Below are 21,733 nucleotides of genomic sequence, written 5' to 3'. Positions count from 1 at the left end.
ATCAAGTGACCACCAATGGATACGAGTTCAGATCTAGTGAAGTAACTCAATATTTGAATTTTAAATTGGGACCGTTCGATTCAAATCCATGATAATCTATTTAAAGTGGAACGTACACATCTCGAGAGATGAATTCGAATTGCGAAGCAATCTCGAACGACGGATTCGAATCGGACGATCTTGTTGAGTTACTTTCGAGGATCCGGACCCCAATTGATACTCCGATGCATTGCATTAAAGAACCTTCAATAAATTAAAACAATTCTGATAACACCGACATTGTAACTATTATATAGTTATTTCTAACACCGTTAATGCTTCAATAAATTAAGATATAAATTAAGATATTTTTATTAGTCTAACATTGTTAGTAGTACGGCACAGTTAAAAATATTAAAACAGACTGTACTGACATTGTGAATGCTTCAATTAAATAAGATACTTGTGTTAAGATTAACATTATAAGTAACTATCACATATATAGTTAATAACATTATAAAAACATATCGTACTAACGTTTTGTTAATGTTTCAATAAATTAAGATACCTCTGTGAGGACTAATACTGTAACTATTGCATAGTTAATAATATTATTAACTGATTGTACAACACATTGTTAATGCTGCCATAGTGTCAAGTCATAGCAACTTCAGGAGCAGAACTAGAAAATTTGAGGAAGAGGGAGGCCTTATAAAATGTAATAACCCATGAGGCCTTGACTTTGTACATACTGATATCTCCATATTTGATCTATTGTTCCGACCAATTCTTGTACCAAAATCTGCGTTTTAAACCACCAAATCGCGTATTTTACATTGAATATCCATAGAATGTGGTACTGCTGCGATTTCATTCTTATTTTGCAGAAAACGGGCGAAATCAGGGAAGTTACTGAATTCTGAGACATCTGATGCGACCCTCATCACATCTGACGCGACCCTCATCACATCTGACGCGACCCTCATCAGAGTCGATGCGGGTAGCATCAGACCTAATGAGGGTCGCATCGCGAGCTTCCAGAGCAGACAACAAAGGCCCAATTAAGGCCCAGAATTGAAGTACTTGTTTTGAAATGTCTATAAATAGACCACCCCTGCTACCAGGGAGGGGGTTCCGAATTTGAAGATTCAAAACCTCAAGAATTGGAGTGTTGATCAAGAAAGAAGAGAGAGATTGGAGATCGCTTGGAGAAGAAGAGAAGATTGCAAGATCCTCTCCAATCCACCTTGGATCTTCGAGCTTCATCATGATCTCTTCTCTTCTCTTCTCCCCTCTTTTATGCTTTCTTTTACCATGTTTGAGTAGAACTTTAGTTCCTAGGGTTAGGATGTAGTCTCTAAACTTTGTCTTTGAGTTGCATGTTGTTTTGATCTAAGTTTGAACTTGTGTGATTCTTTGTTTGAGTATTCATTGATTGCTTGATTTTGATTGCTTGATTGATTCTTGATTGTCTACTGTTAGATGTCATCTCTTCTAGTAATTTGGCCTTGATGTTTCTTGCAATTGAGATTTAGTATTTGAAATAGATTTATGATCAATAGTAGCCTAGAGGTGAACTTTCCATTATCGAAAGGTTGTGGATACTTCTAGCAAACCAGACAATCAATTTAGGTTAGATACCAGTAGGTGAGAGCTACAGGTTGAAGCCTCGCATAAGAAATCAACTTAGATACGAACACATGTCAGCTCAGCTCGAGGGCCAAGCGACCCGCATCAGAGATGATGCGAGTCGCATGATAGGTCCAGAGAAGACAAAGTTTGGGATGAAACCTGAGACCCTGGGAACGCCTTTTATCATTGTTCAAAACCAAAACCTTTAATTGCTTTCATTTACTGTTAATTGAATTGTCACTCGAAATTAGGAAATATAAACAAACCAAACCCAACTTTTCACACTTCTAGTACCTAACTCGGATTAGTAAGAATTTAGAGTCGAATTATACCGTCCCTGAGGATCGATACCTTATTATACTATACAGATAGGGTTGTGCACTTGCAATCTTAGACGAGAGTAAATTCAAGGTTTAAACTGGTACGTCCCTGAAACTTTGTAGCATACTTTTGTAAGCGAACACATACCAACTAGAGCACAAATCACTAAACTACTAATACATTTTTGTTAATTTATGAGGGGACTAGAATATATAAAGGTTCAAAAAATTCAACTAAATTTTTATATACATAATTACTAATTTTAAAATCATAGGGTGGCTTCGCAACTCCACCATACATGTAAATTCGCCCCTTAGCAACTTGCTGAGCTATTCTACTTAACATGTAAACAAAATATATTATCCGTGAATTTCACGTTCATACATGTATTGATACAGAAAATTATTAAGTTGAAATACTAACTAAATCTATCAAAAAGATATGGTCTAAGTTTTTATATCGTGTATGTGAAATCCCAACTTCTTTTAGCATTTTGTTGCGACACTCTTGTACCTTTTAATTATATATATATATATATATATATATATATATATATATATATATATATATATATATATATATAGGCTAATGTGCTTTCGGTAGCATATTGGCTGACATACACACGGTCAAAATTTAAAATTTTAAAATCTAAAAAGTCGATCTGAACCGTTCATCTCGTTCTCCATATTAATATGTGCTTGGAGACCAAATTTTATATTTTTCTAAATTTTTTTACTATTTATTAAGCCACTTTGAAAATTGCTAATCCAACGGTTTTACTGTTTTGTTAAGCCACCGTTGGATCAGCAATTTTCCAAGTGGCTTAATAAATAGTAAAAAAATTCAGAAAAACATAAAATTTGGTCTCCAAGCACATATTAATATGGAGAACAAGATGAATGGTTCAGATCGACTTTTTGAATTATGAAATTTCAAATTTGGACTGTGTGTATTTCGGCCCATATGCTACCGAAAACACATTAGCCTATCTTTCTCTCTCTCTCTCTCTCTATATATATATATATATATATATATATATATATATATGATCCAAACCATTTATCTTGTTCTCCATATTAATATGTTCTTGGAGACCAAATTTTACATTTTTCTGAATTTTTTTACTATTTATTAAGTATTTTACAAAATTGTTGATCCAACGGTGGCTCATGATTTTACTGTTTTGTTAAGCCACCGTTGGATCAATAATTTTGTAAAATACTTAATAAATAATAAAAAAATTCAGAAAAATGTAAAATTTGGTCTCCAAGCTGATACGTCCAAAGGGTATGGTAAAAAGCTTCAATACAATAAGATGCACCTTTTAACCCTAAATACACTTTCGGTTCAGATTGCAAGTATACAATCCTATCGTGTAGTATATTATCGGGTATCGATCCACAGGGAGTGTGTTTAATTACTATGCTTAAACTTTAGTAATAAATTTCAGAAAATAAAATAAAGTAAAGTGCAATAAAAGTAAATGGGGGGTTTGTTCTAACAATTCCTAGTCTTGGGTTCAATACCCGAGAGAGAGATTTTAAAACAATAAAAGTAAATTGAGGAAATAAAGATTGATTTGCTTTCTAGTTTGAGAAGATCTAGGGGCATTTGGTCTACAATTCCTTGCTAACTCTATCTATTCGGTATTTGTTTAAGTTCATGTATGATTTAATGAGGTTTCTAACCTAATATGTTATTAAGGGTCACTTTCGTGAATTAATAACGTGTCCAAGTAATTCGAACTTCACGATTAAGTCCTTCATCCTAGCTACCTAGACCATATGCTCTTGTTACTCTCTCCTCTCCTCAAATATTGATATTTCACGATTAAGTCCTTCATACCAATACCTGATTCGATTTGAGATGTCCTAATTAGGGTTTGGCTTCACGGTTAGGTCCTTCACCAAATTCCTAACCTTAATTTCTGTAGTTCTGGCTTAGATTACAAATTGGTTAGATCCTAATCCAAACCTAGGGTATTTGCATTAATAATTTGGTACTCTCCTCAAATCCTAACTTCTTTGGATCCTTTGTATAACAAAGAGATACCAAAGCGGGACTACTTCGATTTCAAGTACTAAACTATGTAATTAATACAAATGATAAATCACAGAAATTAACATCAAATCCCATAAAACAATCATAACAAAAATAAATAACCGAATAAGATACAATTAAACAAGTTCATGCATTGACTTATACCCTTAGAGAGAGATCTACTCTCTCATGGAGAGATCCATTACAAAAAGTTGGCAAAATAAGAAGAAATGAAATAAAGAAATGATTACACCCTTTATTTGATCAAAGCCCTCAATCTTGCCGACTTCTTGCTCAGGAAACCCTTCTTCTCCTTGCTTGAAAGTTTTCCTTACTTCAGAATTTATCGTTAAGTATTGTGTGTGTGGAGAAAGAGAATGAGATAATGGATGATTTTTTATCTTTGCGAAGAGATGCCTTGAATGAGAATGAACTCCCTCTTTTATAGCCAAGGGTTATGCCCAATTAAGAGACTAGGAAGTGGAGTTAGTGGGTGCTATATTTGGATTGTTTTCCAGGATGCTTTGTCCAATTTTGACTGTAAAAACGTGTCCATGATGCGCCAAAAATAGAAACCGTGTTGAAAACATGTAATTTTAGCTTTCTGCGAGTTTAGTGCATTCGACTAACTCCAAATTTCTTTTTTTAGTTTCTCATACTGTAGATCTTCTTCCTAGCTTTCCAAAAAGTGGTCGCAAGTCTAAATCGGAGTTACGAGTCAAAAGTTATGGCTATTTTAAGATCAGGCTCCAGTTATGCGTTCTGCTACAGTGCGGCCAGGCCACCCGCACTGGGCTCGGTTTTTTTCCTGTGCGTCCAGATTTCATTCGTATCGATATCCGTGCGTCCGCACGGATTTTGACGAACAGCTTATTATACCTTTTTAAAATTGGCGCGCATCCAGAAATCCATCTAAGCACTTAGTACGGCCGTATCGTAAACCGTGCGTCCGCACTGAGCATTTTTCTTCGGTTTTCTTCATTTTCTGCAAATTAAAACCAAACAAAAGCAGTAACTTGATCCTAGGTGTATTCTATTCACTTTATATTCAAAATACAAGATATTTGATGTTATTTCATTATAAAAATCAGATCGAATATGTATATAATTTACGCCTATCACAAGCACATATTAATATGGAGAACAAGATTAACGGTTCAGATCGACCGTTTGGATTTTGAAAAGTCAAATTTGGACCGTATGTATTTCGGCCCGTATACATTCGAATGCACATTAGTCACTCTCTCTCTCTATATATATATAGAGGAGGGTTCAAATGCCTCCATTTTTTGTGCCTCCACCATGCCTCCATTTTTTAAAACTTTAATAATTCAACATTTAAAATTTAAAAGTCAAAATAAAACCTTTGGATATGATCTACATCATTTTATTTATGCACGTGTAAAAAATTATGACATTTCAATTTTATTTGGGTTGTCATCAAGAGCTTGTTAAAAACTTACTAATGTGGATCATTTCTAGACGTTGATTTTTGAACTTATTGATTGATATAAAAACAAAATTGAAATGTCATAATTTTTTATGAGCACATAAAGAAAATAACATAGATCACATCTAACGATTTTATTTTAACTTTTAAGTTTTAAATTTTGAGTTTATTAATGTTTTAAAAAATGGAGGCAGGTGGAGGCATTTGAACCCTCCTCATATATATATATATAGAGAGAGAGAGAGAGAGAGAGAGATGGGCTATGGTGCATTGCAATGCATGGAGGGGTTTGTACATTGGACCATAAATCTAAAATTCAAAATCCAAATGGCCGATCCAAACCGTTCATTTTGTTCTCCATATTAATATGTGCTTGGAGACCAAATTTTATATTTTTCTGATTTTTTTTACTATTTATTAAGTATTTTACAAAATTGTTGATCCAACGGTGGCTTAACAAAATAGTAAAATCAGCAGCCACCGTTGATTCAACAATTTTGTAAAATACTTAATAAATAGTAAACAAATTCAGAAAAAATGTAAAATTTGGTCTCCAAGCACATATTAATATGGAGAACAAGATGAACAGTTTGGATCGACCATTTGGATTTTGAATTTTAGATTTATGGTCCAATGCACAAACCCCTCCATACATTGCAATGCACCATAGCCCATCTCTCTCTCTCTCTCTCTCTCTATATATATATATATATATATGAGAGTTCCAATACCTCGTGTCTTTCATATCTCATCATATTTTGTATCTTTGTTTTCAAAGTCCAATATGTCAACCCGAACCAGTCAATATGATATCCATACTAAAATATGCTTAGTGATGAAATTTTATAATTATTTTACTATTTTTTAGATAGGCAAAAAATCACTCTTTTTGAACGGTCCAGATACAGTGATTTTGTACCTATCTTAAAAAATAGTAAAAAATTTGCAAAAATTATAAAATTTCATCCCCAAGCATATTTTAGTATGGATATCATATTAAGCGATTTGGATCGACAGTTTGGACTTTGAAAACAAAGATATACAATATGAGGTATGAAAAACATGAGGTATTGGAACCCCTTTCCCTGTATATATATTATGGCTGATGTCATAACGTTATAATGTCAACCTAAATTAGAACAAGCCAGTTTTTGCAATTTCAAAGTCCGAACAGTCAATCCGAACCGTTTAACATGATCTCCATATTAAAATGTGCTTCAAAACCAACTCTTTTTTTTTGGATTTGTTTATTATTTTTTTAGATGAGTACAAAATCACTATTTTTAGATAATTCTGAACCATTCGAAACATTGATTTTGTACCTATCTAAAAAAATAATAATAAATTTCAAAAAATATAAAATTTGATCTCCAGACATATTATAATATGGAGATCATGTTGAGCGGTTCAGATCGACTATTTATACTTAAAATCGCAATAAATGACTTGTTATAACTTAGGCAGAAATTATTGTTGGCTTTTGGAGCCCTCGACTTACTCGTTTGACTGGATTTGCAAAACATACATAATTGCATTTTACAGTTTTCCTTCTTGAGACATATGCAGGTTCATGACAATTGGAGATACAATTAATACACATCGAGGATGAATCAATGAATTGCAATATAGCATCAAGGATGTGGTCATGAAGCATAGGATTATGGATAGAAAAAGCATAACTCAAAATTAAGGACAATTAATCTGTAAAATTGGTAAAATAAGCTTGAGACCGAACTAAGTGAGGCCTATCGTTGCAACGGTCCAGGAACCGTTGCAACAGAATAAATCAAGTCGCAGAAATGACTGTGTCGCATTAAATCAAAATCAAGCGGCTCCAGCCGAAAGTTGAGACAGAGACTTCTGTTGTGGAGACCGTTACAACGGTCCTTGACCGTTGCATCCAAACCTGTTCGAACTACCCTACTGTTGCAACGGTCAGGATCACTTACTTCATTTTTGACAGCTCTCTATAAATAGAAGCTATACCAAGGTTTGGATTCATACTCTAGTCGCCCCTAACTTCAATATTTCGTATTTACAGATCTAAAGAAAGCCATTGTTGCTTGTGTCCTTAAACTTCAATGCTCACAATCAATCTCAAGCTTATTAATCAATTACACAACTCCTAGGGTGATCCTGCATGATCAAACCATTTACTACTTCGAGCCTTTGTGCTCACCCAGCAATTCTTGAGTCCTCGTGAATCAGATTGTCTTCCTTGAGCCTTTACTACTCTTTGTTTGGGCCATGTGACTTTCCAGAATATTGTAAGGGCTCACCAGTTCCACTTTGTAATCCTTTCTCATTGGGTAAAGAAAGACGCGCCATCTCAAAGGTCGCGGGCCCCGGAGACATAGGCGTTAGTGTCGAACTTCGTAAACAACTCTTGTGTCAAGTGTATCTAAACTCTACTATTTACTTTATTTCTTTCATACTTTTAGTTTAGGACAAAGTTATTCTAAGTTTTCGCCAAGAATAACTTTAGGACACACTCGAACTTTAAAACTTTGATTAAAATTTAAAAATGTCATATTCACCTCCTTCTAGGTGTCTTTGAGACCAACAATTATAACGTTATTACATTAGCCGTACTCTGTGTGTGTGTGTGTGTGTGTGAGTAAGGCTTCGGGTACTATGGATATCATAAGGTCATATGTGCTACGGTCTCAAAAACCTATTGTATAAACTTCAAATTTCGATTTAAGTAGCACAATAAATTGGTTATATAAGAAACTTGTAGAATATCAATTTTTACTTTTTTAAAAATTTTTTTTATGGTTTATGAAAGATGATAAAAATGTCATAAATTGTCAATATTTTAGGCTATTTTTTGTCATATTTCATAGATCATAAAAAATAGTAAAAAAATTTCAAAAATAGTAAAAATTGGTATTCTACAAGTTCATTATATAACTAATTTACTAAACTAGTTAAATCGAAGTTTGAAGTTAATATGATAAGTTTTTGAAGCCATAGCATGGATAGCCTTATGCTATCCATAGCACCCAAGCCTTACTCTCTCTCTCTCTCTATATATATATATATATATATATAGAGAGAGAGAGATATGTTAATATACAGTCGATTGTTTCTAGCCTCTCGTGCAACCAAGTCGTTTTCTGATTTTTAAAGTCCAAATGATCAATCCAAACCGTTATTTGTGATCTTCATATTAAAATGTGCTAGGAGACCAAATTTTATATTTTTTGGAATTTTTTTGCTATTTATTAAGCCACTTTGAAAATCGCTGATCCAACGGTAGCTTCTGATTTTACTGTTTGGTTAAGCCACCGTTGGATCTGCGATTTTCAAAGTGGCTTAATAAATAGTAAACAAATTCCAAAAAATATAAAATTTGGTCTTCTAGCACATTTTAATATGGAGATCACATCTAACGGTTTGGATCGATCATTTGGACTTTAAAAATTGGAAAACAACTTGGTTGCACGGAAGGCTAAGAACAATCGATTATTTATTAGCCTATCTCTCTCACTATATATATATAGAATTGGGCTACGGTGCTATGCATATTTAGTGTCATCTGATGCTATGCGTTTTTTAACATTATGATTAACTTCAAGATCCGTGCCAGATTGAGGCGCTCATGATATTAACAGAGACAAATGGAAATTTCTAACGAAGCGGTCTGCTCGTCCGTTTGGGTTAAGATAGAGCAATTCAATTCTTCTCCCTATTGCCTCCCTCTCTCTCCAGTCAACATTTGAAATTCAATTCATCTCTAGTCTTTGTGCAATTCAAGTTCTCTCTACTCTCAAATTACTATTTCTCCTCTCTTGCCTACGTGACTAATTGCAGTCCATTCTTCTTCTTCAGATCAACAGAAAAAAAGGAGAACAATCGAGGGTTTAGTTAGGTTCAACATAGCCATTGGAGGGTGACGAGTTCAATGGCCACGATCTGCAAGAGATAGTGACTGGGGAGAGGGGTGGGGTGAGAGAGAGAGAGAGGCCAAGGGGATTACAGCGCGACAGAGTGCCTGGAGTGAGGCGTGAAAGGGGCGAGGGGATTGAGGAGTTCAACATATCCGTTCTCTGTTTGTCTCTGTTAAAATGGATCAGCTGGCACGAATCTTGAAGTTAATCATACGGTTAAAAAACACATAGCACCAGATTGTTGTTCGTACAATAATCTTTTACGTCTATTTGACTAATTTGCAAAAATATACAATTATTGAATTTTACGATTTCTTCTATTTTGAGAACTTATAGGTCCAAGAAGAGTAAGAACTGCGATATAATAAGCTTGGACTGAAGAAATCACGAAGACTTTTATCAAGAATACTAATTGTAAAATCAAAAGCTTGGTAAAGTATGTATGAGGTTGATTAAATTGAGATAAAACGTTATGAACGTTTTCAAAACGTTGGTAACGTTTTATAATGATTAGAAGCTTCAAAATTATCAAAAGAAGAATCAAGTTATAACGTTATACAACCGTTGTGACGTTTTACAAACGTCATAACGGTTGACAAACGTTGTAACGTTTAACAGATACAGAACAACTGAAGTACAGCTGTTCAGTACAAACTAGAAACGTTGTAACGTTTATAAAACGTTAAGTAACGTTTTACTAAGCTGTCAGAGAATTAAAACCCTAAATCGCATTTGAATAAAACGTTGGTAACGTTTTATAAAACGTTGGTAACGTTTTATGTCAAACAGCTCATTTTTGAGCTGCCACTATAAATAGACTGAAGGGATCACTTTCAAATCATCTCAGCCGACCCTAATTATTCTAAAAGCGATTTTCTGAGAGCTTAGCATACTCCATTGTTGTGAGAGCTTAAAACTTCAAAATCCCTTAAGCAACCTCAAACCTACTTCACTAATCTTGTTATAGATTAGGTTAGAGTGATCTATTGAGTGTTTCTCTTGTGTTCCTAGACAATCGAGACCTTGTTCTCATCTCTTTGAGTTGGCCGTTTGACTTCCCGCTTGGTGTGTAAGGGCTCAACGGTTCACAAGTTGTAATCCTTTCGTATTGGGTAATAGGAAGGCGCACCTCACAAGGTTACGAAGCCCCGGAGACGTAGGCCTTTGTTTTGCCGAACTCCGTTATCACCCCGCGTGTCAAATTTCTCTAAACTCATCTCTTTACTTTCAATTGCAATTTAATTTCAGTTTTTGAGCAATTAGAGGTGCCCCTAAGTGTAACACAGATGGCACTAAATATACATAGCACCGTAGCCCAACACACACTCTCTCTCTCTCTGTATATATATATATATATATTATATTTCAGCTATCAATATTATATGCATGTCTATTATAAATTATTCAAAATTATAACTTTTTTTTCCTATTATTCTAAATTGCTTTTTTTTTTTTTCTATTATGTTATTCTTAAATGCACCGTTAATTTCTCAAAAACTGAAAATAAATGTGATTAAAATTAAATAGATAAGTTTAGAGAAATTTGACACGCGGGATGATAACGGAGTTTGGCAAAACAAAGGCCTACGTCTCCGGAGCGTCACAACCTCTTCTAGGTGCGCCTTTCTATACCCAATGAGAAATGTTTACAACTTGTGAACCAATGAGCCCTTACAACCAAGGGAAGTCACACAGACAACTCAAGAAGAGAACGAAGTCTCTAAATCAATGTTCGCAAGAGAAACACTCAAAAGCTCACTCTAACCTAATCTAACTCAAGATTAGTGAAGTGGATTTGAGGTTGTTTAAGGGATATTGAAGTTTTAAGCTCTCACAACACTGGAGGAACTCAAGCTCACAGAGATCTGGCTTTTTGAAATTTGGGGCGGCTGAGTTCAAGTGGGGAAGAGACCCCACAGCTCTATTTATAGAGACAGCTCCAGAAAGAGCAATTTGACTTAAAACGTTACAGACGTTTGTTAAATCGTTACAACGTTTTAGTTCAAAATACGATTTTGGGTTTTCAATTTTCTGTGAGCTCAGTAAAACGTTGCCAACGATTGTAAAATGTTATGTAACGTTTTGCACTGTAAAAACTTGATCAAAATTAGGAATTTCTGAAGTTTGGAAATTAATTAAAACGTTACCAACGTTTTAAAACGTTACAGCTTTTTCCACAAACGTTATAACTTTTTAAAACGTTACAGCAACATTTTTGATTTCTTTGACTTTGATCGAGTTGTTTTACAGCGTTTTCTTAAGATATAATCGTTATAACGTTTTACAAACGTTACCAACGTTTTTATCCTGTTGAAACAACATCAAAAACACTTTACCAACTTTAAAATATTACAAATTAAATTCTTGATAATTATCTTCATGATTTCTTTAGTTCAAGCATTCTACATTGCAATTCCAATTCGGCTTTAATCTACATAATTCTAAAATAAAAGAAATCGTAAAATTTAATAGTTATATGTTTTACAAATTAGTCAAATAGACGAAGAAGATTATTGCTAGAACAACATGTTATACTTGCCAATTTGTTAGTAGTATATGTTAAATTATCTGTTCTGAATTCATATTCGATCGTCAAGTATATATTTAGGTAAGAATTTGGTTTTGAATCTAAACACGTCTCATATGCATAGTTGTACCCTATGTGCTAAATTAAATGCAGATATTGATGTAATTTTAAAAGTACAGGTCCCGTTTGCAACCTTAACTTGTAGGTAGCACTGACAAATTTGGCCAAATAAAGGAAAAATCTAATGTCAAATATATTTTTTTTATGTCGAATGTTGCAAAGTTTTTAATTCATGACAAATATAAATTTTGGATTCATGTAATCTCGATTACATGAATGTATAAATTATAAAATTTTGGAATTCATTCGTTAATTATCAACATATGAAAAAATATCGATAAATTTTGGTATTTTTAATTTTGTTAGCTCTTCATGCATATAGTGAAGTTGAAATAGTGCAACTTTTTTTGTGTGCACGTGGTTTATGATATGCGCAAAGCACTAAACTATTCAGCTTTATTATTTAAAATTCTTATATTAGTAATTTGATAATTGATTTAATGACATTGATTTTCTGACGATGGCTTTAGTCAGTTTGCAATTACTAGGGCTTGGTATTCTGTTGACGTCGGAGCAAGATGGGCTTTTTTTTTGTTGACTGTTCACAAATCCCAACGGAATACCGTCAGAGAAGTTCCCTCCGTTGTCCGTAAATTCTATATTTTCAGTAAGACATAAAAAAGAGTTCTTAAGTTTATCAAACTTTTTAGTGAACTCAAGTCTAAAACTCTTCGAATTGGCTTTAAATAATGAATTTGAAATGTTGAAACCCGTCTATCTTACGAGTGATGCGCCTATATAGAAATTTTTTAAATTTTGAAATTAATTTTGCATAGAGTCAAGTGGTAAAAAAACATTTAAAAAATGAATGCATTAAAATTAATTTATTAACCTTCTAATTTTGACTACTTGACTTTATACTAAATTAATTCAAATGTTTAAAATTTTCACATGTAAACACATCAATTGTAAGGTAGACAGGTTTCAACGGTTCGGATTCATCATTTGAAGCAGATTCGATGGATTTTAGACTTGAGTTCACCAAGAAACTTAGTGAACTTAATAACACCCTAGTTCTACTCCATAAAATGTCATAAAATCTAAATGAGTGAGGCTATGGTATTTTATAATACGCGAATCGTTTCGTGCATATCTTTGTCTCTAAAATTTAAATAGTTAATCCGAACCGTTCAATATTATAATTATATGAAAATATATTTAAAGATCAAATTTTATACTTTTGGAATTTTTTTACTATTCTTTTTGGTAGGTAGAATATCACTATTTTCAGATGGTCCATAATTTTTAGATAAATTGATTTTCTAATTGTCTCAAAAAATGGTAAAAAAGATTAAAAAAAATAGAAGATTTACTCCAAGTATATTTTCATATGATAATAATGTTGAGCGGTTCGGATCAACTATTTGGACTTTAAAAGCGGAGATATGAATCCAATGTACGGAACGATCCGCACATTGCAAAGTACCATAGCCTCACTCGACCCAAATTGTATAAGTACGGGTATGAATATCGTATCGGCTATGATAAGAAATACATCGATATGAGTATCGAACGATACAAAAACGAATATTGATATGGCAATACAATACGTATCGTATTCGATACGGAACTATATATAAAATATCGGGATAACATAGCATAAAACCCTTCAAATATATAAGACAGGCAATACAATTTTCAAAATTGAAATTGTTCATACAAATTTTGATGCGAATCGAACGATTGGGTCAGCCATCGGATTTAATTTGATTGGATGTCCATCGGATGGAGTCCATATACTTAGAAATAACAGAATATTTCTATTAGATCCGGACCGTCCGATCAACATCCGATCAACATCTGGCCCAATCTGGCCCGAGGTGGGAATGAGCCCTTTAATATCCGTGCGCGGATCTAAATAGATATACTTGTGTTACTGATATGAATTCCGCCTCCATTCCTATTAACCGTCCATCCAAAATCGCATGCAACGGATCGATCCACGACGCCACTCTGGATTTATTATGCTATTCTGATCCGTCCGTTATAGATCGGACGGTCCAAAAAGGAAAACATGCCCTACCTTTTAGACCAAATTATCAGGGACGCAGGAACGAAACGAAGTCGCTGGTGGAGCACTCCCCGATGGCGATTTCTCTGATGAGAAGCGGCGCCTTCTCTCTCACCTCCCTCTCTCTCCCTTCCTCCAACCCTAGTTTGTCTTTCCTCCGACGGTCCTTCTCCGCCTTGCGCCGCCGTTCGCTCCGGTCCTCGGCTTCGGGTTAGTTTCTGATATACCGAGATTGAGTATATCTTTGGCTTTTGCTGATGAGTTTTATTTATCTGATTTTCAGGTATTTCTGCTGTCTCCAAGGTAATGTTGAAGGAAATGGAGTTCTCTGAGGTAGAAGTAAGTTCTTTCTCAACAAAATGCTACCTATTTTATCTTTAATTTTTTTTTCTTAATTTTCTTTTTGGAAATTTCTTTAGTGAATCAAATTGAGCTATTAATTGTGAATTTAATCTCCAATTCAATTAATTTAACCTTAATCATAGTACTTGACTGTGTAGTTCAGCCCCAATCAGGCTTCAATTCTTCTCAATTTAGCAGCATTCAGTCTCCTTAACCTCAATTGTAATTAAAAACCAAGCAAGCCCAAAGAGAAACCAAATACATATAATGCAGTTAAATTAAGGAGGAATCTGTTTTTTTCTGGTCAAATTGGTCGTCAAACACTGCAACTTCATACTTAACCTGGCGTACCAATGTAAATGTGAAGTTGAGCACACAAATATTGAATTTTGATGTTGCAAGTGCAAAAATGGCTGTACAATTTACAAGGACGTAGATTAGCCTTTCGTGGGTAACATATCTTGTCTACATTTTTTTGTGACAGAAATGGGTTCAGTCGCATGGGTTTAGGTCAGGCCAGGCCATGATGCTTTGGAAGTGTCTGTATGGGAACAACATGTGGGCCCTCTCTCATGATGAGTTGGAAGGTAATTTCCTTTTATTGACTATATTTTTAAGTTTTAGGCAAACTTTCTGTTTTCAATCTTGTCGATTGCATGATTTAGCACATATACATTTTCTATAAATATTGATATTTTAATTGCAGCTATGCCCAAACATTTGGAGTTATTTGCAAATGACTCTTAATGTAACAAATGTTATGATAATAAAAAACGGATAACTAAGCTGCCTCAGACCTTTCTGTATTGACTAATTGAAGTCCACTTTAATTGAACTTATTAAGTATAAGCTCAGAAATCAACATTATATACACCTTGCATGATTTTAGCTTTATTAAATGAAGGAGAAACAATATAAAGTTGCTTGCACTATGATGCACTAAGGTGGATAAATCTGGTTTCAGGTGTATTTATACAAGGGTGCGAGGAGTGATTTACAACTGACCATTACAAAGAACAGTATTAGAAATTTGTTAGCTTCAAATTTAAAAAAAATATGTTGTATTGATCCAGACCAAAATTGTTATGTCAATTAGAAATTCCAGAAATATTGAAGTTAAAATTCAGTTGAGATGGAGTTAAATTATCACTTATCTGGTTGATTCATTATCAGTACTCTTTTAGTGAGATATTGTACCAGAGTCCTGTTTCATTGATCTTTTGCTGTTTTAGGTTTGAACAAAGACTTCAGAAAGATGATACATGAAAATGCTGATCTGAAAGAAGCAGTAACAGTGAAAGATATTCTGACTGCATCAGACGGGACAAGAAAGGTGTGCCTAGAACCTTGAAACCTTATGTTGATCTTTTTACTCCGTAATACTCTCCCCCCCGCCCGTCCCGCACCCCCTCTCACTCAAATAATCAGTAGTATAGTTTAATTGATTGCTAAAAATAGGTGTTGGTTCAAATAGGTAGTGCGCTGAAAAAATAATTACGTGCAGATATAACAATTCAGTCCTTGTACATGCTATCGAATATCTATTACCTGAGAATCTGAAATTTTATAAAGTATATACGTGCTTTACATAACTAGAATATTCTGACTAATTCAAAATACGCAGGATATTACAGATCCTCTTATCTTTGGAAGATGGTGCAGTGATTGAGACAGTTGTGATCCCCTGTGACAGGGGCCGTACGACTGTCTGTGTGTCAAGTCAAGTTGGATGTGCCATGAATTGTCAATTTTGTTACACTGGAAGGTACCTTTTTTTCTTATTTATTATCTGTTTTTGTCCATTTCAGGTTGCTGATAATCTAGATATTAAAAACGAGCCCCACCTGTCTTTTGAAGATATTAAACATGCTGTCATCATTTTTTTTTGGTTGGAGGGAACAAGTTTCCACATAAGTTGTTAGTTAGCCTTTAATATATGGTACCTGAAAATGCCATTCCCTTTTATTAAAGTTATAAGGGTTCTCAGTGGCCATTTTTTTTTTAATTTTCTGATAGGATGGGACTGAGAAAGCATTTGTCAACAGCTGAGATAGTTGAACAGGCTGTACTTGCACGCAAATTATTCACCAGTGAGTTTGGTTCTATCACAAATGTTGTTTTCATGGTAAGCACTGAAAAGGTCTCAATATTGATTGATACAAAAACAACAATATTAATAAACTTCTCTGTATTTGTTTAATTTTTGGTCTTTCCTTTGCTTTTTCCTTCCTGTTATATGTTCTCTACAGGGAATGGGGGAACCTTTACACAATATTGACAATGTAATAAAAGCTGCGGCTATAATGGTGGATGATAAAGGTCTCCATTTCAGTCCCCGCAAAGTTTGTGTCTCTACTAGTGGGCTTGTGCCTCAGCTGAAACGGTTCCTTCAGGAATCCAACTGTGCACTTGCTGTCAGTCTCAATGCCACAACTGATGAGGTGATTATTGTACATTACTATATATTAATTACCCCTTTGTTTGTCTTATGGTTTTAACACCATATATATTTTTTTTATCATTTTTTATCATTTTTTATCATTTAGTTCAACAAAATTCGTTATGTAGGTCAGAAACTGGATCATGCCGATAAATAGAAAGTACAACCTTAGTGTTCTTCTAGAGACCCTCAGAGAAGAGTTGCGATTTAAACACAAGTACAAAGTCTTATTTGAATATGTAATGCTCGCTGGAGTAAATGACAGGTTCTTTCTTCCTTTTACTTATATTTATAATGTTCATTGGACATTGAATTTACCTAGGAGTCCTATTATATGCCTCAGGTTTTTTGAACTTGACCCCTTGTCCAAATGCTCTTTTTACACTTGGTCATATGCTTAGGATTTCTTTCCTATTTTATCTTGTCAGTAAAACTAAAGATCAAACCAAAATAAATGTTTAGCACTGAAGATAAAAATCTTCCTTGTTGAAATAATTGTACAGCATAGATGATGCCGAGAGGCTAATACGACTGGTTCAAGGGATTCCATGTAAAATAAACCTGATATCTTTCAACCCACATGAGGGATCTCAGTTCAAGCCAACACCAATAGAGAAAATGATAGAGTTCCGGAATGTTCTGTTAGAGGCTGGCTGTGTTGTGTTATTGCGACTCAGCCGAGGCGATGACCAGATGGCAGCCTGCGGGCAACTTGGGGAGCCTGGTGATTCCCGGGTTCCCTTGCTACGCATTCCCCAGCAATTTCAATTGGCTTTGTTATAGTGCCTCACTTTAATCTGATTTTTTTTTACTTCTAGCATTATTACATTAGTTAGCCATCACTTTTAAGAGAATGGGCAAACATGGTATTATTATTTATCTTATGATGAAGGTCATGAGTCATAGATTAAGTTACCATATGCACACTGGTATAAATTCATCTGAGTAATAAAATTATTATATGTATACTGCTACAGTACTGGTATGGATTTCTATGCAAGTACATGAGCTGTATTATTAAAAATGGATGGTTGGATTGGGCAAACAAGAGTGCACACCCAAACCAGATTGAAATTAGAGGGTCCTGATTGAATGATGGCATTTACATGTAGTCACAAATACAATAATGACAGCAGACACACTATATGCTACGATGGTTTTGTCTAATGAGTGTGACAATTATACATGGCAATAAGTTCCAATTTTGTTCTTGATTTTCTAATATACATGTATTTGTTTCTAAATTACAATATTTTAGAAGAAAAAACATCTTTTCCTTTGTTTCTTTTTCTGCGACTTCTCTGTTGCCTGCAAAAGAAAGTTAAAATGAAAATCATAGAAAAATAATTTCATGCAGTCATTTCATTAAATTGGCGTTGGTAAAAGAGCAGTAAAATACATACCCTTAGAAGAAATGATCTCATGGTTAGCACTATTAGATCCCTTAGCCTGCCAATTTACCAGAAAATTAGTTTGCACATTTGTTTTCACAGGCAATCTGGTATTGGGATTGATCTCTCGATGGACTCTTTGGTATGTCGTCTATTATATATTAATATTTACAATAATTTTCCATTCAGATAACAACCTACGATCTCTTATACAAAAAATAGTCTTATATACAAAAAATAGTCTTAATTACTAGACTAAAAGTTGGTTCTTAGCACATACAAATACTAAGTGATAGGTCATATGTTTAAAATTCCGTTTGAATATTTTGTGAATATTTAAAATTAAAAAGTTGACCTTATATTTATTTTAAAAAATCAATACAAAAAAGTTAGGTCATATTAAAACTAGCCAAATGCAGATGGGACAGTTTAAATCTCTCATGAAAACTGTGAAAACTAAAAAGTGGTGATTTGTATGAAAGAAATGTGTTCATCCTTACGTGCTGTTCTCTGTTTTTAGTTTAAGAGACTCAGATACTTCGCTGTTGTGAATTTCAATTCCAGTCGGGCTCTCCGCGGGAATAGTTATCTAGAAAAGTGAATTAATTTGCATGTTAGTTGACAACAAAAAATGAAAGAAAAATAAATGATATATTAAGCCTACCGTCATGTGAGGAAGAAATTTCATGTTGACAATGGGATGCAATTTTTCATCTTTAATGATATATTTATCTTTTGTAAGTTCCAATTTAACTTTCTGACGATCATCATAATAGCCCTGTAAATAAACAATGAGATAAAATAAACATTAATTTCACAAATGCTACGAAGAAACATCTAGGAAAAAAAATATAGAGTGACATGCATGTGACCCTGATTGAATATCAATTTATTTTCATCAGAATAAATAATTGTGGATTGGTGAAAAATGATTTACATCTTTTTGTAAATATATAGATTCCATAATGGTTCCTTTTGTTAATACTGCATTTAATGCTTATTAATTTCTATGTTACCTACAAGTATGAAAACCATAGCCACATTAAAAAGAAATAGAGATTTGTTACCACGAAGTAGGCATCAAATGATGCATGACCGTTGAAGAAGTTTTGTTCTACTGCATCTTGCATTTCATTGCCTGAAATTAAGTTATTATTACAGATGAGATTATCCCTCTCTCTGAGTGAGTTGGGAACATCAAATTGGCCAAGTAGCTCCTATTTCTATCATAAAAAAGTTTACATTACAATAATCACAAGTCAAATTGTCTAAGAAAATTACCGCAAGTAATTTTTTTGTGTTCATTTGCAAATATCCTCACAAGGTCACCCTACATTTTAAGAAAAAAAAATAAAGAATGCAAAATAAATAACAAAACTAAGTAAAAATAACATAAAAGGAGAAGAAAAAATAACCGTACCATCTGCTCTTCTTTCCCAATTGGAATAACTTCAACCGCAAGGTACGAATCAACATCATCTGCTGTTACAAGATGCTCTGGCTTTTTCTCTCCTGTCAGAATGTCAGTGTTAATTTGTAATGTTTTGTTGCAATTTAAAAGAAGGCACAATTAAATCAAATGAGAACAATTACCAGGAATATAGCTTTGTCTCCCGCTATCGTAGAACCTCAACCACTGATCATAACAATTAAGAGAATATACAGTAATTATAATACACTGTTTTAACTTGTAGAATAACTTCATTTTTAAAATTATCCACAATTAATACAAATAGCTTCGACAACTGCGACATATATAGTGCATAGAGAATTACTTACAGGTGGGCCCAGGCTTAAAAACAATAATATTGGAAACCAAAAATAAATGGTCTTCTCTACAAACTTAAAAAGTTTAAGCAGCTGAATTACAAGTTGATTTCCATGGTATGAAGTTTGACTTAACACCATCTGATCTCAATTTCAAGTTTTCAACTAAGTTTCCATCATTCGCCCAGTTTTAAACCACACTAGTTAAATGGGTAAGGATATTTACAGAGAAATTGTTACTTCGTGCAGCGCATGAACAATAAAATCAAAACAGCACTTTATATGACCCGTGGGCTGTAAGAAGCAAAAACTAATCTGTCAATATCTTTACCCATTAAATGTGCTAATTAAGAATATGAAATTTGTAAATTTACAATTGGAAGATTAGTTTTAGATTGCATACCGCAAAATCACAACGAACTGTTCCATTCAAACTGAAACCTGTTGCTTGGATGGTATGGCCCGGACGTGCTTCACCCGTGATGCATAGGCTTTCCACCTCCGGCAACAGCTCTGTGCTCTCAATCTCGGCTCCTATGAGCTGCCGCCTGTCGAATGATTCGGACCCATCATCGGTCTCACCATCGCTGTTACTCGATTGCGGATAGGAACTATCATTTTCCATGAGCAGAGATATGGGATGGAGGGAGGTGGTTTGGTTTTAGTGTAATTTTTTTGGGAATTATAAAGAGACTGAAAATGATAGAAAAATACAAAAATAACAAGGAGAACAAAAAAATAGAGGTTACAATGAGCCTGACAACACAAGGTAGGTTTGAAGAAAGAGTTTTAAATGGATTTGGTGACTAGGAAAGTTGCTTCGTTGGTTCTAGGAAAGGGGATAAATTAATAAAAGACGACTTTGAGTCAATTGTGGGACATTCGTTTTTGTTGAGGATATATTATTAAAGGAATGAACTGAAAGCTACTAAATTTCTAGTCACAATTCTGACGATACACCATATCTCCAGTCTCTTTATTTCTAGTCAAATTGATCCGACGTAATACTGGTCCCAGAATCATCCGTAGAAACATCAGTCAAGCAGTCAAGGTCTCCTTGTAATTAATTAATTAATTAATTAAGTAATTATACAAGTCCCAAAATATCTTTCGTCCTTGAATCAGAAGAGCGACTCGTGCTTAGAATGGCAGAATTCCTGTGGCAGCCATCGCAAATTCGCGACATATCATAACATAAATAAATTGTGCCTTAATTGTCTTAAATTTGACTGATTTTGGATTTGGCAAGCACCCGATATTATGTGACACTTTAACTTCATAATTTAATCTTCATTCTCTTTGAAGGACATGCTAACTAACAACCGTCTTTACTGTAGACATTTTGAATAAGATTTTTTTATTTTTAAATCTTTTATATATAATTCACACACGGACAATATATAGTTTTATATATAATTGACAGAACGGACAATTTGAATAAGATTTTACATTTTCCAACTGCATATTTTTTAACGATCAAAGAGATCTTTTCTATCATACTAATTGCTCTAATTACTTTTAGATTGTTCAACAACAAGGGATTCAGAGTGAAAAATTAAGAGCTTAAGGAGCGCTAAAAAATCAATGTTCGGTTGTTTTAATTTGTAAGTAAAAGCTAAGGAAGTTAAAAGAAAGGATAGAGGTGTGTTAAGGTCTGGACGGAGGATTGAGATCCGGATAAAATGAGGTGATCTTAATCTACGCTAAAAGCCTGGTGTTCAATAAAATTAAGCGGCTAAAGAAACTAAAGAAAACGAATTAAATCTTAAAAAGCTTAAAAGATTAAGCAGATTAAGTAACAACACTAATGAGTGCTCATC

General features: G+C 33.9%; 2 protein-coding genes across 2 annotated transcripts; one reads left to right on the top strand and one right to left on the bottom strand.

Annotated features, from left to right (window-relative positions):
* Positions 1 to 14,008: 14,008 nt before the first annotated feature.
* On the top strand, positions 14,009 to 17,721 carry LOC144546799 (Radical SAM superfamily protein). The gene is made up of 9 exons (XM_078295357.1): positions 14,009 to 14,183; positions 14,257 to 14,312; positions 14,800 to 14,902; positions 15,548 to 15,648; positions 15,950 to 16,080; positions 16,332 to 16,440; positions 16,565 to 16,756; positions 16,884 to 17,020; positions 17,259 to 17,721. The coding sequence occupies exons 1-9, from the start codon at positions 14,048 to 14,050 to the stop codon at positions 17,536 to 17,538; spliced, it is 1,245 nt and encodes a 414-aa protein (XP_078151483.1). The 5' UTR covers positions 14,009 to 14,047; the 3' UTR covers positions 17,539 to 17,721.
* Positions 17,722 to 17,826: 105 nt separating this feature from the next.
* Positions 17,827 to 20,720, bottom strand: LOC144546800 (uncharacterized). Its single transcript, XM_078295358.1, has 9 exons — positions 20,317 to 20,720; positions 19,740 to 19,782; positions 19,567 to 19,658; positions 19,428 to 19,476; positions 19,214 to 19,284; positions 18,811 to 18,924; positions 18,647 to 18,735; positions 18,159 to 18,204; positions 17,827 to 18,063 (listed from the first exon to the last, which is right to left on the bottom strand). Exons 1-9 carry the CDS (start codon positions 20,536 to 20,538, stop codon positions 18,010 to 18,012), a joined length of 780 nt encoding a protein of 259 aa, XP_078151484.1. The 5' UTR covers positions 20,539 to 20,720; the 3' UTR covers positions 17,827 to 18,009.
* Positions 20,721 to 21,733: the final 1,013 nt, after the last annotated feature.

Source organism: Carex rostrata, chromosome 30, assembly GCF_964058835.1.
Source record: "Carex rostrata chromosome 30, lpCarRost1.2, whole genome shotgun sequence".
In the NCBI taxonomy this organism is placed as follows: Eukaryota; Viridiplantae; Streptophyta; class Magnoliopsida; order Poales; family Cyperaceae; genus Carex; species Carex rostrata.
Note: the sequence above shows the minus strand (reverse complement) of the source record. Positions and strands in the feature narration are given on the sequence as shown.

Excerpts from the sequence above, each read along its gene's own strand:
- LOC144546799 (XM_078295357.1), top strand. The coding sequence starts at position 14,048 with ATGGCGATTTCTCTGATGAGAAGCGGCGCCTTCTCTCTCACCTCCCTC. Across the intron at positions 14,184-14,256 it reads GCTCCGGTCCTCGGCTTCGG|GTATTTCTGCTGTCTCCAAG; the intron begins GTTAGTTTCTGA and ends TCTGATTTTCAG. Across the intron at positions 16,081-16,331 it reads CAATTTTGTTACACTGGAAG|GATGGGACTGAGAAAGCATT; the intron begins GTACCTTTTTTT and ends ATTTTCTGATAG.
- LOC144546800 (XM_078295358.1), bottom strand. The coding sequence starts at position 20,538 with ATGGAAAATGATAGTTCCTATCCGCAATCGAGTAACAGCGATGGTGAG. Across the intron at positions 19,477-19,566 it reads TTGGGAAAGAAGAGCAGATG|GGTGACCTTGTGAGGATATT; the intron begins GTACGGTTATTT and ends CTTAAAATGTAG. Across the intron at positions 18,925-19,213 it reads CATTTGATGCCTACTTCGTG|GGCTATTATGATGATCGTCA; the intron begins GTAACAAATCTC and ends GTTTATTTACAG.